This window comes from Triplophysa dalaica, chromosome 11, assembly GCF_015846415.1.
Source record: "Triplophysa dalaica isolate WHDGS20190420 chromosome 11, ASM1584641v1, whole genome shotgun sequence".
In the NCBI taxonomy this organism is placed as follows: Eukaryota; Metazoa; Chordata; class Actinopteri; order Cypriniformes; family Nemacheilidae; genus Triplophysa; species Triplophysa dalaica.
The window spans coordinates 8,879,988-8,903,734 of record NC_079552.1 but is presented as its reverse complement, the minus strand read 5'-3'; the positions used below and the strand labels follow the sequence as shown (position 1 = coordinate 8,903,734).

Sequence of the window (23,747 nt, the reverse complement as noted above, 5' to 3'; positions counted from 1 at the left end):
TGACTACCATTGTATTTTTTCCTACTATGGGAGTCAATGGGGGACATTTTTTGTTGAATTCCAACAAAACAAAACCTCAAACGTGACGGTCAACAGCGATATGAAAGACTGAGAGGATGAAAAATAAACTAAGATTAAAAATCTGGGTTATTTTGTGAACTTTATTTTTTCACTTTTTTCTAATACATGTATAAACAATAGTTTAGTGATTTAAAACTAAAATATGAACTTGTTTTTGTGCGATGTTGCGGTTTTAAAAACGCAGCTCATCTTTTCTGTTCCAGTTCGTTTTCTTATTTCTTATTAATTTTATAGTAAATTTGGGAGAAATGTTGTCAGAAGTTCACAGAAATAAACAAAAATGTAAATTTTCCCAAAACAGAAGAAATGAAAATACTTCTAAAATGGTCTCTTAATTTTTTTAAGGGCTATATACTGTGTGTGGTTGAGTGTCCGATCTTTCCCCTGAAACTGAAACATTGGCGCTTATACAGAACACAAGAAGACTCAGACAGGGTGTGGAGGAATCCACGTAGGAGTGTCCCGAGCCTCGATAAACAGAAAAGCCCTTGTGAAGACCCTCACATTAGGGGGTTTACTTTTTACCACGTGACCCTGTATCCAAGGATAGCCCAAACTTGAGCAGCGCCGAATGGACACGTTTTCAGGACGTCGCAAAGAAAACGCGAATGGAGACAAATCTGTTAGCCTTTAATACTGTTCGAGTCTGGAAATGATTTCGGGACATTTCTCGCGAAGTGAGTACATGCAAAAATGTCAAAGTTGGAGCGTTAAACTCAACTTTAAATCATTGTTCGTGGATAAAAGATTCATGAGGGAATCCTCTTATCCAAGTCTGTCTAAGTCAAACATTAACTTTGATTTAAAGCTTTTATACTGACTTAACTCACTGCAGTAGTTTGGAGACTTCACGTACGCTACAGCTATGTGTACCGGTGACCAGACGCGATCATTCGGGATGCTCCGGAACAGCCGCCGCAGACACGTTTAGCCAAGGTATGACTGACCTCACATAACACATCAGTGTGACACATACTGAAATAAGTTGATACATGCCCTCTCTGTCTTCTGCGTTTCTTACTATTGAATTCGAACATAGCCACAACTATTTGGGGCATCAAACCTTGAATTTGGAAATGAGCACCTAAAGTGTTCTATTTCAAATTTTGACCTAAATCTCAAAAGAAAGTGTTTATTTTTTACAATTGTATACAGTATTATATTGTTATTTATTTGATTAATTTCCTTTAATATTTTCTTAGGTGTGCATAAATAAACCAGCATGCAACATTTCTGTAAATTCGCCCTTATTAGATCATCAACAGAACAGCTAGTGAAAGCAATCCTGAAGCCTTACTTTGTACGTGCGTCTGCGACAGAGAAAGCAGCATTTGGTGCCATGTCTACTTAAGGTTTACATTTTGCGATATTTCCATGACAAATACACCCCTGTTCCCCTCCTCCACCACCGCCGCAGCTGCAACTTGTGGGCCCGGGCATGGTCTCTGGTGATAGTGGATTTATCTCACAGAAGAACTCCAGCTAAACACTGCCTATCTCCCAGAAGGCGCCATCACGCACTGCTGAACCGCAAAGCGCTCAGTAATGAAACAAGACAAAAACACAAGGATGAAACATGCTCCCCAGCCCCAGACCGCGCACACCTCTATGCTAACTCACTTTCTGTGTCATGTTTCCTGACAGAAACCGGCACTAGATTATATCAGTGCAACAGTGATTTTCCAAAAGTTTAAAATGACTGACCACATGTTATAGACCGGTTGTAATAGATAGTGTATTAGATACACTGTAGCTCATTTTAACAAGCCATTGATGTGTAGTGTACCGTCCGTTTCTTGGAAATAGAAATGAACGTGGGCATCAAAGCACAGTCATTTTGTAGATAATAACAAATGAAAAAGGTTCATGCGAGCATCCTTCAAAACCAAAATATCCCGTACACGTTTAACACATCTATACGCTTTTAAGAGAAGCCATTAATGTAATTTGTATAAGAATGATGAACAGAGCGATGTCCCTTTCTGCCTGAGCAGATCATCAGATTTGTCAAATGCTCCAGTGGGTTTTGAATATGTAAAGATCTCGGCTCAACCGCCGTGCCTGACAGTTTGACGGCTATGGCATAATAAGCCTACATAATTGGTTTATATTTACTTGGACTGCACGCTATCATTCGTTGATGGCATGAAGATTGTGTCACATCCTAAATGCTATTTTTTGCTCAGACAAATTGCGTGGCATTTACCTATGACAGTTGCATGTAGCACGATACGTATCTTATTTTATGACAACAATACTCCACTGTGTGATTTTTGAAGGCTTTGGAAGAGTGTTACAGTCGAAAATCCGGCACAGATTGTATTCATGGTATGGTCCAGATTAAGCCCTGTCAACTGGTGTTTGTCTTGCTGTTTAGTTAACAATGAGTTACTGTTAAAAATGCATCCTGAATAGAGTAGAATCTGGTCATGGCAGCTAACGCATATAAAGCCATTCTGAAGGGTTATCTGGGGTCAAACATGCCCTAAAGCCACTGGTTTATTGCAACAGACCAATCTATTTTGAGTGTGTTTGACAGAGAGAGAGTGAGAGCGAGCGAGAGACAGATCATTTTTACCCGTGGTGCGATAAAAAAAAACAATATCCATACTACAATTTTTTATTATTTAAATAATGCTAGTACAACAGAGCTTTTCGAAAGGTGTAGCATTATAAAAACCATTCCACAACGTTTAGAGGAAGTGTAGAAAATGTTTTCATCATAAAAGCCTAAAATGTGTATTATACCTGTATAATATACGAATACTTTTAGTCAAACATACAGTAAGGCTTGTTTCTAAACCCGTAAAACCAGAGTAGAGTATTAAAGTTTTAAGCACATATAGTGTAACAACTTGAATAAAGAAACTTAACCCTGAAAATGTATCACCTTAGTAAAGTGTCAATTTTAACAGTTCATGACCAAAACTACCCCCACAACAGACTGCTGGACTGAGCAAATGTCTTGTGGAAAAAAACGATGTGAAAGAATCTTGAACTGTTTCAGTTATAGGGACAGCTCACCCAAAAATGATTTTTGTCATCATTCACCTTCAAGTTGTTCAAAAGACGTATACATGTCTTTGTGCTGATGAACTCAAAGGAATATATTTCAATGAATGCTTGAAACCAAACAGTTCTTTGCCACCTACACGTTATATGTTTTGCCAGCTACTGTCTGCTGTTCTACCAAAAAGACAAATGGATGTAAACAGCTATAAATGCAAGCAATAACAGCTTAACAAATACAGAGCAGAAACCACATTATTTATTATTAAATATTTCTCAGAAAATGAATAGCTGCTTTGCCCAACAACAAACAATCCACACAGAAACTGGCTTCCCAGATTTAAAAAAAGAATTTCAGTGTCTCTGCAATAGGACGTTTCATTTCCTTTTTGCAGTAGGTTGCCTAAGGGCAGCGTCATGAAGCTATTGTATGATTTTTAGTTTCCTCTTTGCTCTCTAAAGTTGTGCTCTGAAGCACATAGATCTCATTTTGATGTGAAAATGATTCATCGTGACCCAAGTACGAAAAAAGCACACAGACCAAAGAGAGACATTGTGCTACTCATCATCTCTCATCATTCCAAATTAGAGGAATTACTAGACAGGTGATGACAGTGCAGGTTGCTTGTTGAGGAACAAAGCTGAGATTGTCTGTGTCTGCTTATATTCCCCTGTGCCAAAAGGTTTAAATCTGTCACCGGTCTGAATAAATACGTTGGCTAGTGTGCTTGTTTTATGTATGTGTGACTAATTCGGTTTGTCCTTAACTGTGGTGTTGCATCTGACTTTATTTCAGATGAATTGTTGATGAAGGTTCTGACATGAGATGAGACCAAAACCGCTGACAGCGGTGACTAATAAGCAGTCTGTGGAGGCACTTTCTAACCACAATTGAATTTGAGAATGAGGAACAAGTATGCAATTATCATTATCTCCATTGTGGCGCTTGTCGTCATCGAAAAGGAAAACAACATCATCTCAAGGTGAGAAGTTTTAGAATTTCTTTTTTTAATTAAACTTTTTAAACTTTATTTTTTTTTAAACTTTTATTTACTCAAAATTTTAGGGTTTCAGATAAGCTGACTCTTCACAGAACAACGCAGATGCCTGAGACGCCGGTCTCAAGTTCTTTTGTGCTCATGGATGACAACAGCACCTATCCAGATGAGATTTATACCGAGAATGGCACTCAGATTTTAAGGGCCAGCCAGAAAGGCAAAAAGCACATCCTGTTGATGGCTACGACTCGCACTGGATCCTCCTTTGTTGGTGAGTTATTCAACCAACAGGGCGACAATATGTTTTACCTCTTTGAGCCGCTATGGCATGTGGAGAGGATGCTATCGTTTGGCACAGGCGGCACAAACACCAGCACATCTGTGTGGGTGTACAGGGATGTTCTGAAACATCTCTTCTTGTGTGACTTCTCTCTTTTGGAGAGTTTCATTAGCCCCCCTCCCCGGGACCACGTAACCCATGCCCTGTTCCGCAGGGAGTCCAGCGTTGCCCTGTGCGAGGAACGGGTCTGCAGCCCATTGGTAAAACATGTTTTTGAGAGGTACCATTGCAAGACGAGACGGTGCGGGCCGCTTAATCTGACCATGGCGTCTGAGGCCTGTCAGGGAAAAAAACACAGGGTTATCAAAACCGTTAGGGTCCAACAACTAGACACTCTTCGTTCTCTAGTAGAGAACCCGCAAATGGATGTCAGACTCATACAGCTGGTAAGGGACCCTCGGGCCATACTGGCATCAAGGATGGTGGCTTTTGCAAATAAGTACCAGAACTGGAAAAGTTGGGCTGTGAATGGAGAAGTACCTGTCGAGGACGAGGAGGTGAAACGACTGGAGGGAAACTGTAACAACATCCGCATGTCTGCCGAGCTGGGCTTGAGTCAGCCTGAATGGTTAAAGAACCGTTACATGTTAGTGCGTTACGAGGACATCGCCAGGTACCCCATGCAGAAAGCAGCGGAAATGTACAATTTCACAGGGATTCCATTTACAACACAAGCAAGGGACTGGATGCTTAAGAACACGCACACTACGGCGGAGGCCAGCGGCGTTTATTCCACCCAAAAAAACTCTTCAGAACAGGTGGAGAAATGGCGCCTTCGTATCCCTTTCAAACTGGCCCAAGTCGTACAAGATGTTTGTGGACCAACCATGAAACTTTTTGGCTATAGGTTTGTAGAAAATGAACAGACATTGGTAGACAAAACTTTTAGTTTGCTTGAAGAGAGGAATTTACTTTTTCATAAAATATTTTTAACGCTTTTTTATGTTTATGTCTAGAGTGAAATGTGACCAGGTTTTCGGTATCTACACTGGGATGTTGGTTATACTGATCTGCTTGTGACATCTTTCGCATCTTTAACTGAATGCAAGAGTGTTTAACCTTAAAATGATTGGTTTAAGATGTCTTCATCGAAAAAAACATCTGCTGTAACGTTAGGGCTCATGTGATGAGAATGTTAGTGCTCTGAGTTTAGTGGCTGTGTGAGCATAGGTTGTGAGGACTAATTGTTTGAACATGTCTATACAAAGATAAAAAAAATCATACACAAACGTGACGTTATTCTACCTATTTAAAAAAGACTACCAATTATGTTTTGTGCTTGTGTCAAAGTTAAGTTTAGGGAATAGAAAATATCATTCACCTGGATTGACTCTTGTGTGGATGTGTGTCTGAACAGCATTTCCTTTTCTCTAAACATGAAGGGATAATGTATTATCTAAAGAAATAAATGTTATTTATGTATGGATGCTGCTAGAGTTGTGAACAGTATTTTTTTTAATTGCTTTGTTAAAATTAAAGCAAACATGAATTTGGCTTTTGTCAAAAACGTGTCGTATCTTATTATCGTACGATATAAAAATAGTTCAGTTTAATTTAAAAGACAAGATATTAACTGAGCAATAAATTGCAGTTGGTGAAAATGCAGTCAGCTTTTGGCAGGCAGCTGTGATGACCGAATACAATGTTGCCAGTATTCACAAATATACTTTTTGTCTTTATGTTTTAAATTTCACTTGAAAGTTTACTTAACATCTTTTTAATAACATCAGAAATAGGAATAGAATATCTGGAAAGCTAAAAATAGTAAACAAGTATTGCGTTTAACCAGAAAATAAACATTTTAGCATAATTTACTCACCCTCCGCGTGTTTCAAATCTGTATAAATGTCTTTTTTCTGATGAACACAGAAAATATATTTAGAGGAATGCTTTTTACCAAACAGTTCTTGGCCACCACTTACTACAATAGTAAGAAGAAATACAATTGTAGTCAAAACAAAAGCCGCAGAACAGTTTGCTTCCTGCATTCTTAAAAATATGTTTTGTGTTCAACAGAACATAGAAATCTACAAAGCAATTTTCCCTACTATGGTAGTCAATGGTGGCCAAGAAATGTTTTTGGTTATAAGCATTCTTCTGAATATCTTTCTCTGTGTTCATCAGAACAAAGAAATGAATAAAGTTGAACAACTTGAGGGTGAGTAAAAGAAGACAAAATATTTATTTCTGGGTGGACGTTTAATTTGACAATCCACCCCCTTTACAGTTTTCATAGCATTACAATTACAATTGAATTCTTGCAAGTAGTTCAATGACATTTCCTTTACATCATTTAATTGGCCAAAAGCTACATTCTCTTCCAAAAATCAGACACAGTAAGCTTTATTTTAAGACTTGCCACGTGTGAACTGTTATTTTAACATATAGGAAACATGCATTCAAAGATAGTGTGTAATGTAAGAGCTTTGAAACAATAATGTTTTACACACATATCTTCACAATCTTATCTAACGTTTTATTTTTAAAAACTACAGAACTAAAGGATAACATCACCATCAAACAATTTCCTGAATAACATTCCTGACCGTGGAGACCTACTAAATGGTAAAGCTCAGATGTCTGTCTTGAGAACTCAGTGACCTTATGATACAGTAGCACCTTTTATGAGTTACTCAGGGTTTACACAGCGAGTGACAAATCATGATGTAACAAAACTAGAATGCTCCTATTATAAACACAGACTCCTCCTCATAGACTCCTTTGATAACAGTGACGTTAGTGTTTTAATTCTGTAATGTCTCGTCGCTTGCTTTCAGTGTAGAGAGGGTGTTAAAAATAGACCGAAATGGAAAAAAACAAACACGAAAGAGGCCGTTTCCAAGGGTTGTCACATAAACCGGCGTTTATTTTTTTCTTCAACTCATATGCGAGTTCATAGTTGTTTACAGAAATAGTTTCTCAAAAACTAACCCCATCAAAACATGAATTTATCTCATTCCACCAGAAGGCTCCCTAAAATATGTTCCCATTTAGTACCGCTGCTCTGTGTTTGCCACAATAAATAATTTAAGATCCGCTATTGCATTCACTGCTCCATGCCAGTATAAGACAAATGTGCATTCAGATATCTAGCATCTGTTAAACAAAGAGAGAGAGAACAGAATGTCTGTCTACACATTGGTATTACACACAGTGTGTCACAAAATATGGGTTTGTGATAATACACACCATGCTTCTTGAAATAAGAATCTCTGATTAAATTAATCCACAGGGAGATACAGAATAAGACTGACGCTCCCGCTATGCTTCGCTGTATGTGCTGTATCTTTTGGGGTCTGCCGTTAAAGCCGATTCAGATTATAGAACCTGCCCAAAATGTTGTGCAACGCAGGTGGGTTCCTGAGTATGAGCACATATAAATTCAACACAAAGTCGATTTTTTACCCGTAAGATTTTCCTGCTGGTTCATACCGAGGCCAAACGACCGTGGTTATTGAATGACCTAGCAACGCCAAGGTCATAGGTACGATCCCAGGCATTGCACATATTTAGATACAACTGTATAGTATAAAGCAATGTAAGTCGCTTTGGATAAAAGCGTCTGCCAAATGCATAAATGTAAATGTACAAAAAAGTACAGAGTTTGCACTATTCAACTGCGATAGTATCATATGGATGTCTACGGTGTAATATGAACCCCGACACTATAAAAGACACACAGTCCTGCAAACTCAACCGTCAGAGATATTTTCTTATTTAAGTATGTTTTCTTTTAAATTATTCTTTCCAGCATTAAGTCTACTATGCCTTCATAAGGGAACGTTGTGCAGATAGGGCACCAGGAAACTAGGCTCGCTGTGTATGTGCATGTGTTCCATACCCACAGGATGTGCCACACCTTCCAAGAGTCCCTGTGACCACACTAGAGCTCTGAGTGCCGTTAAACAGGCCTTTCATACAGTGTCCAGCCCGTGCAGCACACAGGCCTGGCTGTTCATGACTCAAAAGCCTGTTGGTCTTCCAGAATCTGACTATGAGGGATAAATCCATGTGAGGTATTATAACACTAGATTCTCTAAGTGCTTCATTGATGGCTTGACAATAAATCTGTCTGAGAATGCACAAAAAAACGACAAAAATGAGGTTTAATGTCCGTTTACGAAATAAAATTCCAGAGAGGCTATTTTCGAATTGTTTCTCAGTCATGCAGACTTGGGTCGTTTTGCAGATGTTTATCTTTAGTGTCTAGGTTAAATGTTGGAAAAGGGACGGGGAAATGTGGCTTGAGAGCGGGAGGGAGAGACTTGTCTGTTTATACTAATAATAACCATTTTAAATAAACAGTCTGAGCCCTGCAAAGTTGAAGTCAAATATCCATTCCGCCAGAGGGAATATATACGGTAAACGTGTGCATGAGCTGAAAGTCAATTATGCATAAAGATAGTAGCTTACAGACATGGACTTAGAACCACAAAACTAGACTGGATTTCTTGGGGTTTTTAGCATACTGCCAACATGGCCTTACAAGATGCAATGCATGGTGTCCTGATGTTCATACTCTCTAACTGTAGAGGGCAGTGTGCACTAGAAAATAAAGCAGCTTTGAAACAGACAAGTCATCTCAGGGAAAGGGAAAAAATAGTTTTTTTTCCCACAGCTGTCAACAAGACCATTAAAGTTATAATTATCTTACGTTTTAAAAGTTAAGTTTGACACTGAAACTCTTGGGACACCATTACGGTCAGATCTTGCTAAGAAAACGCGCTTCTGTTCCACGGTTTCATGGACAAATGAATGTGACAAACACCCTGTTCCTATGTCCAATACAGTAGGTTTTGAAGGAAAAGTGTGTGAGTGAAAGCATGACTGCCTTCAGATTTTCTGTAGAGCGGATGCGAAGAATCCGTTCATCAAAGGGTGTGAGGTCCAGCACTAATCCGTAGTTAATGGCGGACAGGGGTGCCCGGCCCTGTCACTCGGTTCCAAATGGTCACACCACACTAATACCCAGTTTCCACCCAACATACTGTCCTCAAACTGCCACGAACATTACGAGAGTACATGGGTGTGCATTTGATAAATTTAAGTGTATTTTTGATATTCTAGACGTACGGTTTCATTTTAAAAGAACGATTTGTTAAAATTATTTTAAAAGGAATATTACGTTTATTGACTGTATTTACTGAAATAAACTGTAACAAAAAATCCTGTATAAAAAAACATTTTCCGACAGCTAAGGTGCCAGAAATAAACTGTAAAATAACACCTTTCTCCCAATAAAATTACATGTTTCCCCATTTATCTTGTAAATTTGCGGTCTAGTTTTTTTTTTTACTGTAATTAAAGTTTATTGACATTATACATAGAAAAACTGTAAGGTATGATTCAATCATTTTGGTTTATTTATTTAAGTTCATTTTACAAATACCTACTAGTTTGTTTGAGTGATAGATTGAAGAGAAGTCACGGTACTGATCAAAGACAGCTTGAGACCACAGACCATAAAAGACCTAACAAGCATTTCCTTGCTCTGTGGTCGTCTTTTAAAACTAATAAAATTAGGTCAGGCTTCGGTACCACTGTCATGATGAAAAAACCCCAAGACAATGTCCTGTGCCATAACTATTTCTCTTCTTCTGCTGAAAGAGTTGTTTCTCTTTCACTATATGCCATGTTAGTTCAAAACATTGTGGCAGTGAGCAAAGCTTTCTTGTCTGATCTTTAATGAGTGATTTCATACCAACAACGTCTTCCCTCGTTCACAGACTGTTATGGAAAAGAACATTGTTTAGGGAAATATGTCTGCGTTTGAGGTCACTGATACATAAATTATTTGCGCTGCTGCTTTAAAATGTTTGGCAGGAATCGGACTCTTTCGTTGACCCCGTACTTCTCATTATAACCGCAAACAATCAAAATCCACAGATAAAAATCAGCTCGCATTTCTCTCTGCAGTGCAAACACAGATGGTTTTCGTCCTCTTCGGAGATAATTTGTACTTTTGATTCTTTTAGTCGCATCTTTTTAAACGACTGCTTCTGATAAAGGTGGCCGATTCGCAGAGGTAGATATCCAGGAGCCAATTACAAGCCAAATGTGAGCAGCTTGGTCGTGTGTGTGAGCTGATAGAAGAAACCGGCCTTAGATGACAAACATCAGCGCTTCCCCAAGCAGTCCTGCCACACCTCTGAAACCTCCCACTGAAAGACATATGCAGGGGCGACACTTATGAATATTTCACAGAGATTAGAGACCAAGCGTTGAGAGGTCAACCATGTCTCAAATCAGACCTGCCCACAATCTGAGGGCAGTGAACTATGGATGTCAGTCATGGGGAGATTTGTCAAGGTCTTTGTGTTTTAAAAAGCTTCTGTTTGATTGTCTCAGAAAAGCAGGAAACAGCACACATTTATTTACCAAAATTTCCCAAGCACACACAAACTTTTATTTTCAACTTTAAAAGTATGAATTTGTTAGAAAGTGGTTCATATTAAGCAGAACACAAACTTCTTTCTATTTTTTACAGTCTTGCATGTAAAGATCCTAAAACCGATATTGTCTTCTTTACATACCGTACACTATATTGAGCTGTCTTTTCGTGATTCCTGGTCGTAATGACACGTCTATGGATGTGTTCTTTTAATTAAGCAAACTAGGAGAGGTAATGGAGATGCCTGGCAGCTTGGCAGGAAAATGGCATGTTAGATCTATTATGGTCCCTCACAGGAGCTGTGTGCTGTCCATCATCTACCTGCTCTGGCTGCGGACCTTTCCCTTTGGATTCCACTGTAATGCGAGAGGGTGGACATCTGCGTCTGACTGAATGAGGAAGAGCTTTACAACGTTCTCTGATAATAAAAAGGCCATATCATTTACACAAGCTTTCTTCAACCATTGTGCTGCAAAACCTGGAGTTGGTAAAGCACAGGACTTGGAGATGCTTGGTTATACATCTACAGTGTATAAATTAAAATTATCTAGTGATAAATTGTAAAAGTAATGTAAAGTAATATTAAGTTCCTGCTGCATTTTCTAATAGTACGGGATAGAAATTAAGCACTGTATTTTTTTAATTTTGTATAATTTTACTCAATATAAGTTTTGAATTGATATCATAGCCTTATTTGCTGGGCCACAAACAAGTGGTTAAGCTTTATTTTATTTTTTAAACTTAACTAAACGTCAAATGCTTGTTAAACTTCATTTGGCAACATTATCTGCTGACAGAGTATTGGATCCGCTATCAAAGTATTTTCGGATTATGCTAATGTAAAGAAATCACCCCAAAAGAAAAACTTCTTAAAATAGAGGCACTTTTAATGTTAAAAATATAAAACATGTTGAAAAATATATTTAAAATATATTATATAAATATATATAATATTTAAATATATTTTACATAAACATAATACATGTTTAAATGTATACATACATATATATATATATATATATTAAAAACAATTAAATAGCATTTTCCATTCAGATATAATCCCTAACATTTAACAGTAGCTGAACATTGTTTTGAATAATAAAAAATTATCAACAATAGGTGCTGTGCAGTGATACAAGTGAAGTGGTCATGTATGTGTTTTCTTGTTAATAATCTACACTTATCAACCATCCAGCATCAGAACCCCAGAACAATCCACTTTATATATAAATCTAAACCAAAAAAAGACAAAAAGAATACCTTTACTTAAAAAAAACAAAAGTATCTCTTTTCACTTTTTCGAAACGTTCCAGTGAACGTCTAAAGGCCGGTACCACACCGTAAGGTCAACACTTTGCCCACATAAATAATAAAGAGTTTATTCGTCACTGACACACTATCCAAAAGCGCCTCGTAAACACGGATCCATCGGTCATTCTGCTGGGAGAACCTTCTCAAATGTCCTGAACTATGAAAAGTAATTTCTGGACTATTTGTTCTCCTCGTACAATATTCATGCTCTTTGTAACAGATAGCATAACATTTTTTCCTCTGTGCGTGAGGTGAGAGGGAATCCCACGCCAGTCTGAGAAAGAGGGCATCGATTAACCCACTAAAATAAACATTGCATTTTTAATCGCTTTAGCATTTGCTTATGCATCATTCAGTACAATCTGGAGTAATATATAGAGCTCTCAGAAGGATGTCAGGGATATTGTGTGGAAAGCGTAAGGTCATTTAGCTAAAGCCTCTCTCGTTGTATTCGTCTATAATGCATGCAAAGCGACCGATCGTAGAAATTCTGACAGGGATCCCACACACCAGAAGAATCACAGCTACTTCAAATCAAATGTATGCAAATAAACAGTGTAATTAATGTAAAGCTTCACTAACAATCACAAGGTAAAACACTTTAAGAACAGGCGTATTCTTAATACACCAAATAACTAAAATGTCAGCTATTTAAATAAACTAGATAACCAGAATAATTATAAATATATAACTAAAATAATAAAAAAATACAAATAAAACAAATTTAGTTTTTTTCCTTTGTGATAACAGTGTTGCTGTTGTTAAAACTTTTAGTGTAGAAGTGTCAGGTCTTGAGGACATCAGATCGAAGCGAAATAAAGCCTTAATTGCTGTGTCCACTGACATACAGGTGATTAGTATTCCTAATGGAATTGATAAAGAAAGAATTAAAAGAGTACTTTCTCTTTGAACAGTGCCGGGAATGTCAGTGCCAGTTGTAGTCTCCTGATGTCTAACAAAGCACACTTCACCAAGTCCATTTCCAAATGTCGCCGACTTTGATATGTAGAGCGGCGAAACTTCTGACTACTTTAATTAAAGAAGAAATACAACAAAATGACATGAACTACAAAAGAAAATTTCCTCTAACCCACTGTAAAACGTTCAATTCTTTTCTTCGTCTTAGAATGTGTTACTATATGCCACATTCAGAAAGTCTTTCCTGTTTCAAACTGTTTGTAATAAGAAAACAAATATGCAATGAGACTCCCACACAGAAAAACTAACATACAGACAGCCTCTGTGACCTTGAAGACCTGTGTGTGCCGTGCTGACAACACACATACATTTGTATTCATTCTGATACCATCTCTATAACTACCGTAAGCAAGAAAAAACCTTCCATCTATTCCCATCAGTGAGACAGTGGAGCCGAAGAATAGAGTCGGCCAGGACTATGAGAGAATATCCGAGCACTTCCAGTGTTTATAGTGCCTCGGGTTATATTGAGAAGCAGGAATGACTCCCTGTGATGACTGTAAGGCTGCTATCTGTGTTTTTGCTTCTATAGACAAATAGTTTGAAATTCACATATATCCTCTAATTTTTCAAATGGGTTCCGGTCTGCAGGATCAACTTTCTATGTAGTCAGCAATAGATATTTTTATGGTAATCAATCAAAATCTACTGACAGCAGGCCTGGCAACTGGCCATTTTTGGTTTCTGATGATACTGCTAGTATGAAAACTGGCAATACTACTCTAATCTTTTTGCTTTATTGTATGGTTTGAAGATTCAGATTTTTAAAAAAGCATTAAATTTAATACACTTGCAAGCAAGAAAGGTTATGAAACGAAAATAAATATGTAAATGATAATATCACTAATTCAATATCACTCAAAAGATAAAATATACAACTAAATATTTCTTTTCAGACCGGATGATATGAAAACAAATATTGCATTGTTACACATTATAGCTCTTCTTCAAAAGGAGGATCTTCTTTCTCCCTCTAAATGTATGTCCACTTCTCACAGAATGATTGATGGCAGCCACTTACTCTCAGTGAATAGTCTCCAGTCACAACTTTCATTCCTAATGCCAGTCTCAACAGTGTATCAGCCTCTGACCTGCTGCTTTAGCCCTGAGGAGACACCTGACCAGATTCCAGCCTCCATACATACAAACAGTGTAATCTCTCAGTCTCTGACATAGCAAATAAACACAGCCCACAAGTAAAGGCCGGCAACTTAATATCCTACTTCCTTCCTTTGTGTCCACCTGACAGGTTGTAGTGGGGCTCAAGTAAAAGAGAGAAAAGGGAAACATATTTTATGGGTAATAAGACCGAAGTGACTGTCTTAGTGTCTTGTTTAAGCTGGAACAAAGTTAAAGGCATTGAGATTTAACACTGGCAGAGGAAATGCATGCTGAAGTCATCAATATGTTTCATTAATATTGTTACATTTTTTGACACTGGAGAAGCTGTCAGTCACAGTCACTTGAAGCAAACATTTATAGATATTATACACAGAAAACACTGCAGTTTTACACAGTAATTTAAAGCTAAGCATGTCTAACGCATTGCACAATTGAATGTTTATTCGTGTATGGTTTTTATTTTAATCCTAAAATTCAAATCTATTTCTTTGTCATACATTTTGCTGTAACAAATTTACACCACCTGATGGCAGTATTTAGCGCAAAAAGAGCCATTTCCCTTTGGCAGAAATGAACATTTGGATATCTACATAATACTGTTTTAATGTGCCAAAATGCATGTACGACAAAAGAAAAAACTACAAAGAAACTGTTAAGGATGAAAATAAATAAATAAATTAAACACAGGAGCACAAGAACAAATAATATCATCTGCCCGCAAGACAACAACAGCACTTCATAGTTCTGTTAATACCTAACCTAAAAAGTGAACAAAACAGTTTCCACACAAAAACAACTCATGAAAAAAATACACGGATTAGTTTAGTCCTGTTTGTACCAGGACAATGTACTAAGGTTGGGTTGGATTAATGCTGAAGCTAACAGATATCTAACAACAAAGAAGCTCATGGAAATATAAACACATCAACATTATAGAAACTTATGTTAGTGAACAGAACCACATGAGAAATAGTCCTTAATATGTCTTGAAGGGTTGTTATAAAGCAAAATATTTGGTCTCCTTATTTAGAGTAGTTCAATTTCACAAGTTTTCCACAAACAAACCCACAGGTAAGCATCTTCCACACAACACATCAATATTACCTGACATAATATTACCTGATCTAACCTAATGAAACTGAATACACTAAATTTTAACCTTTACAGGTAAAGGATAAATGGTGTATGTTAGTGGTGCACGGCTGAGATCAGCTGCTGTGTTGCATGTGTGAATCATTTTCCAGGTTTTAAGTAAAAAATTATAATTTGTGACACATACAAAAAAATGTATCACTTATGTTACTACCATTATATTTATGGATGTAACAATATTATCGATACCGTGTTATCGCAATAGCAAAATTGTCTCAATATTATCATGGTCACATCACTGTTTGAAAGGTCTTCCGGGCCTAACAGAGAATTTTCGAAAAAATTATAGATGTTACCTTTGATTTAGGTCATTTGACCCATCTCATGCTATAACTCATAACTCTTAGCAACAGTTATGATTAGAGAATAAAGAAAAGTGGATGCTTTTTGCACGTTTCCAAGTCATCATTTGTCATTCAAAAATATTGCAATAAACATCGTACCGAGGTTTTATCGGACAGTTAGTTTTTTTATTGTTACATCCCTAACAACGATCAAAACATTTAGTTCCTTTAATAAAAAAAAGAAAAAGCTTGAAACTTTTGTAAACTTGATAAATTAATAATAAGATTATACAATAAATAAAAAAAGAGAAAACTTAACCTTTAATTAACTTATTTAATAGAATTAAATAAAGAATACAGGAAAAGATAAATATAGCCAAGCACTCCAGAAACATGAACAATGATTTGACAAAAATATGCTGTGTATTTACAATCCTGTACCGATTTATTAGTCACAGTAAACAGAATAATTGTTTAGTTGCTATAAAAAACTTTCACAAATACATAAGAATAGTGTAAAAAAAAACTCAACGCATAACAGTTTCTTACAGCAGCGACTTTAGCAAACTCAACTAAGCAAAGGACAAATCTGGACAAGAAAAATGTGTGTGGCCTCTACAAAGATAAAAGGAGGCCCTGGGTTCAAGGCTATCATGTGAATTGTTTTTCATATAAAAAATGCAATGAGTCAAAAGTTTTGCGATAAGTGACAAAGCAGGCGGTGCCTTCAATTCCACCGTGGGATGCAACACAATTTAATAAAGAAAGAAGGTCTGGAGAGGAAAAGTGTGACGTGGAGGTTAGCTGGAGGTCTCGTGCTAGATGAAAGTGGGAACTCTCTCTCCCACTGCTGTCAGCACTTTTTAATGTGAACTTTGCGATTGATTGGCGGGCCTGCCAGGTTTCCCTCCAAACTTTCCCCGCCATCCCGTCTCCTACAGTCCCACATCAATACAGCGGCTCACACTTTACTTAGCAAAGAACAAACATAGTGTCATTAAGTCTCTCTTTTCTATATTCCACAAGAATGATCAAACTCTTTCAAATGTAATTAAAAATATATTAGGAGTTTCCAAAATGCTTTCAAGAATTCAATGTACCAAAAAGATCAAATTTGGCCGTTTGAAGTGAATGCAAACAAGATTTTAGAAAATTTAGCAAAATTATAATCTGATGTTTTTTGTTATTTTAATCCTTGCAAATGTAGCTTTCTACGAAAAGCCAAAGGTTGTGTCTAAAATGGCCAATGTTAAGTTCTACACACTGCATGTTACACATGTCAAGTTGCGACCTTTGTCTGCACGGCAATACAGTAAAACAACTCGTGCTCATTTCACAGAAAGGTCAGAAATTCAATCACACAAACCAAGAGTATTTCAATAATAACGTATGTATGGGTACGGTTTGACTTTGAAATTATTTTGTGGGTCAAACTATATCACCTTTTTAACAATCTGTTTTGTTTTTTGGTTATCTATTAACCCAGAAACTTTGGGGAGAGGCTAGGAATCCAATATGTAAGAGTTAAATCATGAGCCACTTATTAGGTAAAAAAAAATCTACGATCCTACCATATACCAGTTTTATTTTCATATTTATCCACATATATAAATAATATTATATATAAAGTATACACATTATATTTTCAGGGCACACTACCAGTTTAAATACTACCAGTGCCATAGCCTGCAAAATAAAATAAAGTATTGTTAAAGTAATATTGTCTTAAATATTACTGAAATACAACCTCTTAAATATATTAAACTCTTAAACTATTTTGGATTTGTGCATCACTTCTTTTGAAAGCATTCCAAAACATAAAAAGGAAACACTAAAATTTTTATTACAAATTTAGCCAGATATCAAACAATGTCATAAAAATGCCCAAAAAACACCAAGACTATACGAATATTAAAAATAAGAGGAAAAGACAGTCCTTAAGAGGGGATAATAGTCTGTGTAGTGTACTTAAAATAACAGTGTTACCTTCTTCGCATGGCTTAGGGATCTTGAGCTAAACTCCAATTGGTGTTAAGTGTAATTTCTAGGGTTTGGGTTTTACTGCAGAGCCTCTGGGATGGTGCACATAAAGCTGCATGTCTCTTTCTGGAGTTTAGTAAAACAGGATTACGAATAGAAGCTGGTAAATTTTTCAAAACATTAAACCTAAATCAAGACATATTTTTATCAGCATATAAACACCGGAGGGTCTTAAATATTACTGAAATACAACCTCTTAAATATATTAAACTCTTAAACTATTTTGGATTTGTGCATCACTTCTTTTGAAAGCATTCCAAAACATAAAAAGGAAACACTAAAATAGTCCCTAAATGCTTTGTATTACAAATTTAGCCAGATATCAAACATTGTCATAAAAATGCCCAAAAAACACCAAGACTATATGAATATTAAAAATATGAGGAAAAGACAGTTCTTAAGAGGGGATAATAGTTAGAGAGGAAAAAGAGGGCAAGACTTAAAACACACAACCTAATTCATTAGTCAGTCCGAGCAAGATGGTGGCGCTATAAATCAGGAAATTACAGAGAGAAAAAGAAGGAGAGAGAGAGAGAGAGAGAGAGAGACTTTGGTTTCACTTTTTTGCAAATTTAGTCAAATCCAGATTCATTAATCCGAAAAAGGCTACAAGTGGCTAAAACTAGAGATGAACTTTCTTGCAATAACATTCAATTGTTGTAGTTAATATGCAAGGTCTACATCTTCTACAGTACACTATTACGGTAGTCTTACCCTGCCAGCGAGTCTTCTACCCGTCTGTGTGAATGCGGGGACAATCGGTTTGGTATGTGAAGCAGAGGTGGGTCCAGACATGCACACATGAACACACATACAAACATAACCCACACGCGCCACGATCCAGCGGCCAGGAGAAGTGTACAGGCTGGTAGAACTCCTGGGGCTTGTGAATCCAAGCTGAACTTTGGAGCAGCCTCTTAACAGATGGCAGGAGTGGGTAAACTCACTGACTGGTCCCGCACAAGCACCCTGCTTTACAGAGACTGCCGCAGATTAAATCTGTTCATTGTTAGGGTCAGTATCTGGCTGAAATCAAACTCCCCGATGTACGGCCGTACTGTACAGTGTTTCAGTATATTACAGGGAACCAATGAAAAGGATTTAACCCCACGGCGACTACTGTTAGACTCACTGCTGCAGTCTAAACTGATTTTGAAATGGATACGTACTAACGGCGGGACGCACAGAGAGTCTGTGTAGTGTACTTAAAATAACAGTGTTACCTTCTTCGCATGGCCTAGGGATCTTGAGCTAAACTCCAATTGGTGTTAAGTGTAATTTCTAGGGGTTGGGTTTTACTGCAGAGCCTCTGGGATGGTGCACATAAAACTGCATGTCTCTTTCTGGAGTTTAGTAAAACAGGATTAAGAATAGAAGCTGGTCAATTTTATAAAACATTAAACCAAAATCAAGACATAGTTTTATAAGCATATATACACCGGGGGGTCTGAGACATTAACGCACAGATGATGAATTTTAACAGATGGATGATATTTTGGGTTTAGAGAATAAAATAACAAACCTACACGAGGTGGGATCCATTGATTTATAATTTCGTTTTTCTAACGCAGTAGGTATTTGAAATGTTTTGCATTCGTTTTCTATGCTCGGTACATATCAAATGTGGGAAACATTTGTCAATGTATTCGCCTGACTGCACGGAATAGATGATTAGAAGATGAATGGGGGAATAATATAGCCAAAAACAGAAAAAATTGCAACATAAGTTGATTTTGTTCTGGATCTGACGGACCGGCCTTTATCAGACTCCCACAGCACAAAAAATATATAGACACGGTAACTTTGTCATGTTGATTTGATGCCAAGAATGGGACAGGAAGAATAAGTAGCTCTTTTCTGCAGTGATGCTCCAAATAGATTGGTGTGCCAAATTCCAGCATATTACACACGTTTAATAATGACCAAATATGTATTAGATTAGGGAAAAACATTCGGTGCTAAAATTAGGACGCTTTGGGTTGCATAGTAAACACTTTGATTAACATATTCCTAATTATTTTCCCACTTCATCATTACTCGTTGACAATTAACATTTGCCATGACTTGAGGCTGAATTCATCTAAACTTTGATACCCTCATGAAATAGACACTCCGTTTTACATTTCGCACAGTGTTCAGGGCACATATCAAATATACAAAACTACTTTTTAATGTTCTAAGGCTATAATTACTAACTTCAATTATACCCCATTGAAAGCAATTTGATCTGATAACTCATTGTTTGTTGAACATGATGGAAAAACACAGAAAAAAGGCAAAAGAAACAGAAAGCTAATTAAAACAATTATGAATGTACAAAGAGGATGAATTATGGGTGTGGCTGGATGCACGGGTGAGTCTTTCTCACGATTTCCAGGAACAAAGGGGTATTCTGCACGTTAAAGCCAGTCTCAGTGACCTATATCATGTGCCTAAAAACTTCCCAACGCCGCGTGACTTCTGGACAGATTGTCCCAGCTCTCTGAACATGTCACTTGACACAAACATGGGATTTCCTTCACTTCAATCGGCTAAAACCTGCACCACAACAAACAGGAATATCCTATTTAATTGAAAGTGAAAAACACGCACATAGGAACGGTCCACGAAAGAGATAGACATCAATTAATCAGTGTTTGTAAAGCAGGCCAGATATGAGAGAAGAACAGGTATTTCTGCACATCTTTGGGATGTTGGCCCCAGCGGAAAGCACTGGGCAAACAACAGAAACTAGCTGCTTGTGAAGGGTAATGGGACATTGAATGCCAGAGGACAAAATCGGAAGTGGCTGGAGAGAGAAAGATGAAGTAATCTCGGAAACAACTAGACACACTCCACTTGAAATTTTGCCTCAAACAAGATTAAAGTGAAGTTATTCTACACAAGGATGGCAAGGATATCAATCTTCTGCTCAGAGAAAAACTTAAAACAACAGAGCAACAAAAGTCTTTTTGCTGGTACAGTATATTTGGGCAACTCAATATTTTATAAGTTTAATTTAATTGTAGGGTTGTACAACTAATACTCGCCACTACTCGTATGCAAAATAAACGTTTTTGTTTACACATATATATATATACACTGTATATACACACTCATGCATGCATATATTTAAGAAACATTAACAAGTGTTTATACATTTTTGTTATTATATAGTATATATATTATATTCTGTGTATATATTTATATGCGTTTGTCTATTATACAGAAATATTATAAACAGTGCACACACATATATTATGTAAACAAAACCCCTTATTTTGCATACGATTAGTCGCGACTAATTGTCGTACAGCCCTATTTAAATGTTTTTTATTTAATTACATTTATTTGTTATTTATCTTATTTAAAAAATGCCAAAAGGAAAATCATAAAATGGTGCAATTTTAAAGACTACAGTGTCTTAACATTTGTTATGTGTTTCATTTTCAAATCAACACAATACAATGGTTTGGTGTTTAATGTGATTGTGATTCTCAAGCTGTAATAAATTCAAATGATCACAATGTTTTTTAAAAATGTCTTTTAAATGTTATTAAAAACATAACAAGGCTTTAACTGTGCTCTATACTATTGCACTGTTTACAAGTTAAAGAAAAACTAGCAAAAACTTTCTCTGGCTTTCACTTTTCCGCAAAATGCCTCCAAGTAATTTAGAAACAGCGCGAAAGTGAGTGTGAATGCGAATCTGCCCAAGCCATTTAAAAATTCAACAGCGTTAAATCCATTAAATGGGGATAACATAGAGTTTTTGTTTCAGACCTGTTGCATAAAGAATCCCCTCCCTGCTGCCTAAAGCCCTACTGAGAGAGACAGCCTTTTAATGAGGGGGGGATAATCCAGCACAACACCCCCACTAATGAGCTATCATCATGCAAAAATGCCAGCTTGATACACATTAATTGGATTCCCACTTTTCTGAACCAATTAATTGACCTGCATTGTCATGTGGCCTGGCTGCAGTGGGTTACTAAGAGACACGGCTTCTGTTAAGTTTCAATGACTTCGGCGGCTAAAAGGCTAGTGAATAGAAGTAGGTATTAGTGAGATCAGTTCTCTCATTAAAGGCTTATGACATTTGTTTGAGCCAATCCCTTTGTTGAGAAAACAGTTTGTGCTGCTCAGTTTAAGTCTCAGCTGTGGCCTGTGATGGTCAGTTTTAGCAGCAGCAGGGTCCGCACGGCAGCTCTCAGATCTGTTCACCTGCGGGGAAGTCTAGCGGTGAGAGAAGAATAATCCATGCACTTGTTGATCAAATGCACTCACGGCTATAAAAACACATACTGGATGGCTTTTAAAACAAAGTTTAATCTTTTAATCTTCTTCATGGGTTTAGGGAATCTGACAAACACACAAAGAAATTGGAGAGCGGGTGTAAATATTATATCGGTGAGGAACACACACACACACACAAATCCCTCTTTTTTGTTATGGGCCATAAAAGCAACCGTGCCCTCCTCCATTGGCTTTGGGTTATAACCTCTGAAAATGACTTACATACAGTGAATGGAATGCAACGTGCTTTAGTCAATGATCTCCCCTGGGAAACAATTTCCTTTAGACTGCTCCTACTCATCGGTGTAAATGAAATGCCTGTGGATTAAACAGTAACCATGTGTAAATGAGCTCAAAGAGCCCATAATATTTGGAACAATATTACTTCCCTCAAGTAAACGTTCGCAACCAAAAAGGTAAGAAATCCATCGTGCACTGTTTTAGAAACAACTGGAAAGCCATCTTTCACGCACATCAGACAAAGATGATAACAGCAAGCAAGCACGCAACATTCTGGGAGGACCGCAAGCCACATTATGACCTGCAGGAACGAGCCCTAGTTTAGAGCCAATAGGCAATGCCAGTCAGTTTACCATTGTGGATGAGGCATCTCCATTAACTGAGCTTGATGACAGCTAATTCTGAGCGTATTGATTTAAAGGGTATTGACCTCGGGTCCCGGGGTCACGTTGTAGTGCCGTATTGATCCGGCACTGATCTGCATGTAGGAGACTGATCTACTGCTCGGCCACATATAAAGCAAATGCAGCTGCGGGCAAAGGTCCATTATCTTTATCAACAGCTTAACACAGTCAAAGCACAGGCGATGCTTTAATGTGAACAAATCTAATGTCCTCTGAGAACGGCTCAGATACTACTGCAAGCATCCTAATTCAGTACATTGATTAAAACCTTAAGTAAACAATCGCAAAACTGGACAAAAAAGCAAAAGGTACTTTGAGAAACATCAATGCAGCACATTAGACACAAGCGGCCTTGGGAAAATATACAAGGTATCTACGCTAATCTATCACTGCGAGAGTGCTGGTAATAGCAGACATTAGTAGAAGATCATTACCCTCCATTGTGCATTCACTTAACTATACTAGACAGAGGTTACAGTGTAAGGTGGGCAAATGGAATGGCAGATGTTGTTTACTGGACCATCTGAATTAGAAGAAATGGAGAAAAGATGTCAGCTCTGTAGCATTCAAATGCATAAGACATGTGTTAGTCTACAAAACCTAAAAAAATTCAAACGTCTAATGGCGTAATAACGAAAGTCCTGGGAATTAGAGAGGGAGTAATACAAATATTAAGAATATATATGTTATTATTATTTAAAAAAATCCATTGAATCCCTGATGTATGGTCCTGTTTCACTCACTGCTTGGAAACACTGCTTTACCAGTCACCTTGTTTTCAAAGAAAGTCGTACACTATGGGTTATGAATGCACAATTAAAAATGCTGGGTTCATATTTGACCCAACAATAGGTTAAAACTAACCAGCATGGCGTTGTCCTACTGAAACCCCGGATGTACAAATCTGCGTTTTTCAGGAAATGTAAAAAACTTGACCAGCACTTTTAATACTTTTTATTTGTTAGATATTTGCAAAAGAAGTGACAATCATAAAGGGTGACGAAAAATAAGAATTTATGGCAAACAAATCAAAATCGCTAAATATAGAGATAAAAGGTTTCAGAAGGACAGCAATGATAGTTTAATTTAAAACCCACAGTGGGTTTGTCCCTTTTTAACTGA

At 37.2% G+C, this 23,747-nt stretch overlaps 1 protein-coding gene and 2 long non-coding RNA genes across 5 annotated transcripts in view; 1 reads left to right on the top strand and 2 right to left on the bottom strand.

Moving 5' to 3' along the window:
* LOC130431196 (uncharacterized) overlaps nt 1-23,747 on the bottom strand; it is a 54,621-nt gene that overhangs the window by 1,030 nt on the left and 29,844 nt on the right. The window lies entirely within an intron of this gene.
* chst3a (carbohydrate (chondroitin 6) sulfotransferase 3a) lies at nt 451-5,854 on the top strand. 3 transcript variants are annotated; one of them, XM_056760063.1, is made up of 4 exons: nt 451-758; nt 917-1,017; nt 3,887-4,073; nt 4,157-5,854. In XM_056760063.1, exons 3-4 carry the CDS (start codon nt 3,994-3,996, stop codon nt 5,382-5,384), a joined length of 1,308 nt encoding a protein of 435 aa, XP_056616041.1. In that variant the 5' UTR covers nt 451-758; nt 917-1,017; nt 3,887-3,993; the 3' UTR covers nt 5,385-5,854. The 3 variants fall into 3 exon arrangements, with proteins under 3 accessions (XP_056616041.1, XP_056616042.1, XP_056616043.1); XM_056760064.1 differs by having other exon boundaries at nt 451-1,017; XM_056760065.1 differs by lacking the exons at nt 451-758; nt 917-1,017 and having other exon boundaries at nt 3,574-4,073.
* LOC130431195 (uncharacterized) lies at nt 16,158-18,620 on the bottom strand. Its single transcript, XR_008908161.1, has 3 exons — nt 18,421-18,620; nt 17,653-17,772; nt 16,158-16,637 (listed from the first exon to the last, which is right to left on the bottom strand). It is a non-coding gene; the product is annotated as an uncharacterized LOC130431195 (long non-coding RNA).